This window comes from Apteryx rowi, unplaced genomic scaffold (assembly GCF_003343035.1).
Source record: "Apteryx rowi isolate R43461 unplaced genomic scaffold, aptRow1 scaffold_65, whole genome shotgun sequence".
NCBI lineage: Eukaryota > Metazoa > Chordata > Aves > Apterygiformes > Apterygidae > Apteryx > Apteryx rowi.
In genome coordinates, this window is record NW_020450927.1 from 2,482,279 (window position 1) to 2,490,666 (window position 8,388).

At 46.2% G+C, this 8,388-nt stretch overlaps 1 protein-coding gene across 1 annotated transcript; it reads right to left on the reverse strand.

Annotated features, from left to right (window-relative positions):
• Positions 1-275: 275 nt before the first annotated feature.
• On the reverse strand, positions 276-7,846 carry RNASEL (ribonuclease L). Its single transcript, XM_026084723.1, has 7 exons — positions 7,761-7,846; positions 5,074-6,682; positions 4,608-4,696; positions 3,996-4,186; positions 3,776-3,893; positions 2,905-3,023; positions 276-1,915 (listed from the first exon to the last, which is right to left on the reverse strand). Exons 2-7 carry the CDS (start codon positions 6,521-6,523, stop codon positions 1,777-1,779), a joined length of 2,106 nt encoding a protein of 701 aa, XP_025940508.1. The 5' UTR covers positions 6,524-6,682; positions 7,761-7,846; the 3' UTR covers positions 276-1,776.
• Positions 7,847-8,388: the final 542 nt, after the last annotated feature.

Below are 8,388 nucleotides of genomic sequence, written 5' to 3' on the forward strand. Positions count from 1 at the left end.
TCATTTGTGGAGGAGATGGGGTCACAAACACATCTACTCCTCAAGTCTGGCATGTACACAAACATGCACGTGCAAGCATTGTTGCTCATATACATACATCAACTCCTCCACAACCCTGACCCCCACCCTGCAAAAGAAAAACAAAACAGAAGAAATTACCATTTAGCCAATTATTTCACAAGAGACAGCATGCTTCCAGTGACAGGAAGCCTCTAGTTCTTTCTGATGCATATAATTTCAAAGTAAGGAAATACCTTGCAGAATTTGCTTTATTTGGATCAATGAATTCCTGGAGTTTTAAATACATACCAGAGTTCCAGACTGGCTTCCCCTTCCCCAAATCCTTCTCAACACCTTTTCCCCTCAAACCTCCTATCAGTCAGAAGCAATTCATCTGAGCAGTGACAAGACTATCTACCACCTTAYTTAAACAGCCAAAAGGCACCTCCACGGGGAGGCCAGAAATCCCAGCCTCTCAGGCATTTTATAGTGCTGCAGACCACTAACTCTTTCAATGCAGAGGGGATGGGGGACCTCATTCGTAAGTGTAATAACAGTCAGTTTTCCAGGCAAGTTTATTCCAAGTTTAGTTCTGTATAGGATAATAGAAAGGTTAACAATCTCAGTTTGAAAAAATTAAAAATCCAGTCAACACTTGAAAAATATTTCCATAAGTGACATGCAATCACTGTGCAAATCTGAGTGAAAGGAACGGCAGCTGCGAACAGAGAAACAAGCAAGCCCTAGGATAAAYGGGTCCACACATCGAATGTCATAAGATTTCAGATGCATATCAAAAACAGATTTACACCATCCAGTCTCCATCACCAAAGCTCTAAGCTGGCTACATACTAATGCTGTACAGGCAGCAGCTCTGCCTGAGGGAGCTATCCCTGACAGGGGGACAGTGACACCCCAGTACCCACGTTTTGGGGACAGGGAGTATTTGTGCATAGCCCTGCCTTGCAGATACTGTCTCTAAAGGGCACTGTGCTGAGCTTGTCCTTTACAGGAGGAAGGAGTCCTTGCAGACCCTTGACTTCAGAGACCCTGTTCAGGTCAGTCAGGGTCACTCGCAGTAGCAGCTTTGCAGGATCACCCTCCTTACATCCATTCCTCACAGAAATGCTCCCTGTGTCTCTCAGCAGAAGTGCCTCACTCCCCAACAGGCTGCACTGCATACACCTCTGCCGGATCAGACCGCTAACAAGCCAAGAGCAGGTCTGTAGCCAGGCGATTGCCTAAGCATCTCTGCTTCTGGCTGTTATGCTTCAAAGGGAGCAAAAGGAGGGAATCTGTGCTTCCTAGGGGTACACAAGTTGCTCGTGTAAGTGCAAGCCGTAGGGAATATTGGCCCTAGCAGGAGCTCTAAACCCCCCCCCTTTTTTTTTCCAGAAAGTCCCTGATTGTCCGAGCTCTTCTCCTGCCTCCCATGTTTATAGGGATGAGGGCTCTGTCCCACAACTCCCTACTCTCCATAAGAGCCAGGGCCTTTAACTCCCCCTCAGAGGCAGATAAGCCTCAAGTGACAGAATGAGTCAAGGGGGACCTGGGCTGGGCCTCAGCTTGGTTTCTCTCCAAAGCCTATGTTTGTYGCACCAGATATTTAAAAAAGAAAGAGATGCTTCAGCAGTATAAGMCCCCCGGATTCTGTCCCTACATAYGCTCCCTCCATCTCCTTACTCACTTTCTTCAGCTCTTTCACAGCTGAGCAAACAGGGAATAAAAGGAGGCAGATGATGGGATCAGCCATGTGACATGAAGCAACAACACATACTATGACAGAGAAGGGTCCTGAATATCTGCAAGGTGACTGAAAGTGGRGTGCTTGCGTAAGTAGTTGTAGACATCAATGGTCAGTGCTGGAAAAAGCGTCAAGAAATAGTCAGCATGATCCCCTATTATTTCGCTGATCCTGAAATGAAACAGAAACAAAATGGAGTTTTAAAGCTTGCCCAAGAAGTCAAGGTGTCCAGGATGCCCTAGCTCCTTCCTTACAGAGGAAAAGCCGTTCCAGAGGCTTTCTGAAACATGGGAAGGTTTCCTAGAAATCCAGTAGCCTTGAGCTGCTACTTTTCTATGCTTTGCCCAAGCTCTGCACTCCATTTTTCACTATTCCAACACCTCCATCTGCCTAATTCCACCTTCATCTTCACTGAGCAGYGGTGGTGGTCACCAACCTCAGTGAAACAGTCACCTCAAATTGACACTACTGTACCAGATGGAGACAGCTAACCTTGGATGTAAGCACCCATGACTATAAAAGGCTGTGAGCAGAGGAGAGTCTGGCAGCTCTTTGGGAGTCCAGTCCTACCCAAAAGGTGAGAATAAGAATTCTGATCTCTTAACAGGACTGGTGCTTCCTGATCCGTATCTCAAAGCACCTCAGTACAGTAAACAGAAGCACTTTGGAAATAACAGCAAGGTATACAAGGAGGCTTTTTTAAGATAAGAAATAGCACAAATATTTAAAAGTGATCTAGAAGCCTTCCTGGGATTATGGCAGAAAACACCAGCCTGCAACAAGAACAGCAGCCCAGGAAGGACACATTCATGACCCTGCTGAGGAGCCAAGACCTGGCATTAGTTATCACGGACAGCTCTCCACACCACAGGGAGTTTGCTCTGGAAAGGCAAGAGCGCAGAAATGAAGCCATCACCAACTCTCTGGAGCTGAATGCTCTGCTCAAAGGCTGTGTACCTATGGGTGAGGACCTGGGAACCAGATTTTGCTTCAAGAGGTCTAGTCATGTAAAGGTTTTTTGTTTGTTTGTTTTGTTCACCCTTCTAGAAAAGGAGAAGAACCTTCTGAAGAAGGTTTTGCTCTCAAACTTGCTGACACTTGCAGATACATATACCCCCAGAATRCAGCTATGGCAGGGACAGGAATGTGAACACATTTACCTTTTTTGTGGGTGTTCATCCAGGTTTCTGATGAACCTCAGCAGGTTTTGGACTCCATTCCTATATTTGTATTTTCTACCTTCAGGGTTTTCCATGATTTGTAGAACCTCCTTGTCAATCTGAAACAAAAACTGCAAATTATTCTCTGCCTTTCACGCATCATGAAAATAGCTCATCTTCCTCCCCTCACTACAGCTGCTCTCTCTACAGAGAGATCATCTTGCATGGATAGAGCTTGCGACTCTCAAACGTTTACCAACATGAACAGAAGAGTGCTTTGCAGGACATTTGCCATACAGACCCCCGATTCCAAGAAGTGCTTTCTCTCTTGGTTTGCCAAGGTTTGACATTCATATTAGGACTGTCCTCATAGCACAGTAGATTTTAATGCATGTCTGGAGGGCAGGAAGGATACAGGAGTCTTGGTCCAACTGCATCACTGTTTAGAAAGGGCAACACAGGCTGTGCTACTGAACTGAGATTGAGACCTCAATACGCAGGCATATTATACTCAAACCACTTCAGTTCCCATCCCCTCCCTCAGCCTTCAGCTCCACCAAGCACGAACGACAGGGACTCTTGCTGCCTCGGCCACGTGGGAGGGCTGCTGCACTYTAGGATTATGTCTATCAGGCATTTTATGAAATTGCTTCACCCCAGTCAATGGAAGCCCCCTTGACACCACACTGAAGACATTGATGCTATTTTGATCACATGGCTTAGACTTAATTGTTTCCCCCAATTATCTGTATATACACAGGGCTCCTCTGTCTAGTTACGGTTTTAGAAAGGGCCTGTGAAACACTTAGAAAAAGTTTGTACCTGTATGCCGAACTCAACCCTCACACGAATCCAAAGAGAAGAGGATTACCTCCAAAGTCCACTGCAGGTAAGCAACACCTTTAGGAGTGTTAAAGTTTTTAAAAATAGTTTCCTGGTTGTGGCAATCTTTGATTTTGTTCCATATATTCTTCAGGAAATTGAACCTACTGTAGAAACAGAAGCTTCATTAGCTGCAACAGAACATCATTTCCAGCAGTTACAGGCAAATTTTCAGTTTCACACTTTTCCTGTGCACTCCCAGGACTTACATCTGTTTGGTCCAGAAAAAGGGATGTTTACTCAAACCTTCCAAGCCTCGCTCATCATGAGACCCCAAGCTTTTCACAAGGTCCAGAGCCTCCTCATAATCARGGGAATCTGTAGCCACATCCTTGGTACTGATTTTCTCAAAGGGTTTCTTACCCCCTGTTATAACATATAGCACGAGCCTGCTAAGGGCCTACAAAGAAACAGGTCACTAGTTAAGTGCGATATATGAAAACTTCTTGCCAAGTGGAAGAGATTAATATTCCAAAATAAAAAGTCTGCCTATGTGAACATATACACATGCCTATTGGCATGCACAAGTATAAAACTATACATAAACGCAGACATCTGTGAAGCTGTGTGCACAAAGACAGGCATGGCAGGCCACATAATTGTACTCACAAGGCTTGCCGTTGGATATCCCAACAGCAGCCAGTCTTACATCCTCATCACTGTCATTCTTCTGCAGAGTCTTTTGCTTTAGGGGCTTCCCCCAAAAAACAAGGTATTTTTTAGTTGAGGATGCAGGAAGTTTTCCCTTGGGATTTTCAAGGGAAGAAAAAGTCAGAAACAGCCTGAAACTTGAAACACACATTGATTYGGAGGGAAGTTACCTCTAGGTCTGAGTTTACAAGTTCCTTTTTGTCTTCAATCAACTTTCTTCGATTATCAAAATCCGCCAAGTAAATTGTGCCATTTAAATCTGAGGAAATAAGAAATTGTTAACAAATAATGTAGAACCCTGATACAGTCTATCACTGATTTCTGGATGGCTCCTCCTTTAGAAAACAAATCTCTGGAGGGATCTACTGTAAGTTGGTCTACCTGGAAAGCCCTGGAAAGGAAGGCAGACCTAATGAGACAGGTRAAGCTGTTCTATTCACTTCTCCATGGGTCTCTGGGAACATTTCTACACTTATTCAAACAAGAGAGAATCTCACAGATATCTCATCCCACATAAAGACATCTTCACTGGTGTTTTCATATCTATTTTACAGACAGCTAGGAAATGTCCTCTTCTCTAAACTGTAAGCAACAGGAAACAAGATGAGAACATTGAGAATAAAAAAAAAAGATAACCTATCAAAAATTTGCTGGGACACAGATCCTGGTGAGCAAATCCTAGCAAGTGCAGTTCTCTCACTGCCTGGAAGATCATCTTCAGAATGCCTTTGTAATCCATTTCATCTTCTGATTCTTGCAAGTACTCTTCAAGGTTTTTCTCCCAGAGAGGAAAGCACAAATAYAGGCAGCCTTTTGCCTTCTCATACTGAAAGAGCTTCACTAGATGCTTGCAGTTACCACACTGTTCAAGGAATCTTTTCTCTTTGTCCTCCTCTGTATCACGGTGGCAGCCTATTTTTACTGCCACCTCTGTGTCACCATAGAGCCCTAGGTAGATGCTACCTTGGGAAGTGTTCTGAATCCTATAGTATATGTATTGAAATATCTTTAGTTTGCCAATCATGGGGCGATAAATTTCATAAAGCTGTTTCAGGTGGTTCCTCCAGCGTTTACTGGTTGGCTCCCAGCCTGTAGGGGATTTTGGAACAAACTTGGCCTTGTGCTTCAGAAGAAGCTTTGCCAGGTCAGAAGCACGATTCCTATTTGCAACCTCAATAAGGTTCCCAACRTCAGTCCTTGCTCCTTTTTCACACAGCAGCTTTGCTATGTTGTAATCATTTTTCATTACAGCTACCATCAGTGCTGTGTTGCCCTCATCATCTGCATCATCAATATCTATTTCACCCTTGTCCAACAAAGCCTTCACCAAATCTAAGCTCTTCATTTCAGCAGCCAGGATGAGGGCAGTTTTCCCATTTTCATCTCTGCTGTTCACATCAACACCATGGTCAAGCAGGAAATGTCCTATAGAGACAGCAGACTCCACTGTTTTATTGTGACTGCTCTTGAGGGCATGGATCAAGGCATTTCTATCTTGGTTGTCACAGATGTTCAGATCAGCGTTCATATCTTGGACCAGAGCTTTTACAACTGAGACGTGACCCTCCCTACAAGCATCCAGCAATGCTGTTGCACCTCCTTTATTTAGTTTCCTTTTTTCCTCATTGACGACCCTCCTCAAATTCACATCTGCTCCCCTGCTATGCAGGAATCTCAAGGCCTCCTCTTTCCCATACCAAGCAGCCTCCATGAAAGCTGTGAAGCCATTGTCATCATGTTCATTAATGTCCGAGCCATGATCAAGAAAGAGCTCCAACAGTCTCACATTTCCCTCTATCCCTGCCTCAGTAAAGGCAGTGCCACCATTGTCCTTCCTGGCATGCAGATCAGCACCCTTCTCCAGCAGAAACCGAACCAGGTCCTCGTTCACATGCACAGCGCTCTGCAGTGGCGTCCAGCCCGACTYTGCTTTGGAATTCACATCTGCCCCTCTCTCCAACAGCTCCTTCACATTTTCTATCTCTTCATTTCTCACAGCAGCATTTAGCTTGGCAGCAAGGTCTTCTGCTGTTGCGGTGCTTGAAGAGGGTGATGCCTCCAGCTGGCTCTGAGTTGTGTGCTCCATGATCGTTAGAGGGAGGGCTTTGTAGCTTTGATTTCCTCACTGGAGCCCAGGGATCTCACTGAAGGATGGGAGAGGCAGAGTGCTCAGCGCCTTCATCGTGCGGGGATGCTCTGTGTTTGGCTTATGAAATGCACTAGGTAAGGGCTTCATGGTCTTCACCTAATTAACAAAGAGAAGATCCTGTTTATCAAACCATGAAATCTCTCCAGTTTCAGTTGATGTTAGGAAGATCTGTGTGAGGCGAAACCAAGAATAGTAATGCCAGTGTCGGTCAAGAGAGCTATGGCCTGGGGAGAAGCGTGGCTTTATCACTTACCCAAACATACACATTTATCAACTTCTCTGATCTGCTCCCAACACTACAAACAGACCTTCCCTGTGAACTGTGTGGGCCTGGGCATCTGGGTGATTCCCTAAGGAAAGTGCACAACACTGCTGGCCGTGCTTACAAAAGRACAGGAGAGAACCCAGGAAATTCTTGCTATAAAAATTATAGCAAGTCTACTAYGGATCACCTAAGAAGGCCAGTAGGATTTTTAGTTCCTTGGTGGAAAATTCAGTAGACATTCAGGCGTTCCCCTTCAGTTTTGGATGGCAGCCACAAAAATGGGCCTTTAAAGACCCTGATCCAATATCTGGAATAGCCAGTGAGCCCACCTTAAACCTCCCACACTTYCAAATGCAATTAGGAGACCCTGTCTGACCAGAAGCCTTTCTGGATATCTTCATGACATTAAGAAGTTAATCAGGTAGGACCTAAAGTATCTGGAAAAGTTAGAGCTCTGACACCCTTTTTCCTGACTGTGAAGGGTGGCTAAAGTACTTYGCCAGTGACCAGCACTTTCTGGAGTCACTGTCTGACAAGCCGGACAGAAAATAAATTATCTAAACAAATCAGATTATGGGCAGAGAGGTCTTAAGTTATAAAGCCAAAYGCATATGAATTTACCCTCTGGAAAATCAAGGAAGTCCCCTTTTAGGTTTTGGGGCATTTTCCCCCCTCCTTAAAGTGGGCCATAAATATCATATTTCATTGATTTAGATACATTTGCATGTCTTAGTAAGTAATTTTCTATTCCTTTTGCCACATGTAGAAAAAAATGTTACTTTCAGGGAATCCAAAACACTCCAGTCTCACTGAAGCCAGGGTACGAAGGAAGAGCTGAGCAGGGCTCGCAGTGGGCTGAACCACCGTGCAAGCCACCCAGAGCYCCCTGCCCGCGACACCCTCACTCACCTGCGCAGAAGCCTGCAGCGGCCCAGCAGCAAGACTGCGAGAGCTGCAGCACTGGTACGAAGCTGCGGAAGCCCCCGGGGTTGGAGGCTCTGCCGCCCGTCACCATGCGAGTGCCGCCAGCTCGGTCACAGCGAGGAATTTGCAAGCGCCGGCGCGCGGGGGGGGGTCCGAGTCATCCAAGGGGGAGGCGTGTGTCTATCCCYCCCTTTCCTCCTCCTCCTGGCAGCAGGGTTGAAGGCTGCAAGTCCCCTGCCCTAGGAAGTGTTTTGCGCCTAGTCCTGCTGGCTTTTACCCAGAAGCGRTTTGGCACTTCCGCAGCAGGCTCGCAGATGTATTGCTTCGTCACCGAACCCAGCCCACTAACTAGCGCCCACGGCCGCAGGCACCGAGGTGCGGGGGACCTGCCCCGGGGAGGCAGGGARGTCATCCTCTACCCATCCAGAAACGGATCTACTGCTTGAAACGCCTTAAAAGTCAGGGAGCAGCTTTTCTACGCAGTTCTGCCTCCCTTCTGCGGCTCAGGAAGTATTGCTGGAGAAGAGACCGGCTCCCAGCCGCCCTTCCTTGTGAAAGGGCAGGACCTGGGGCATTTTATCCACCTGGTGGAGTTTGGGGGGGGGGGCACATT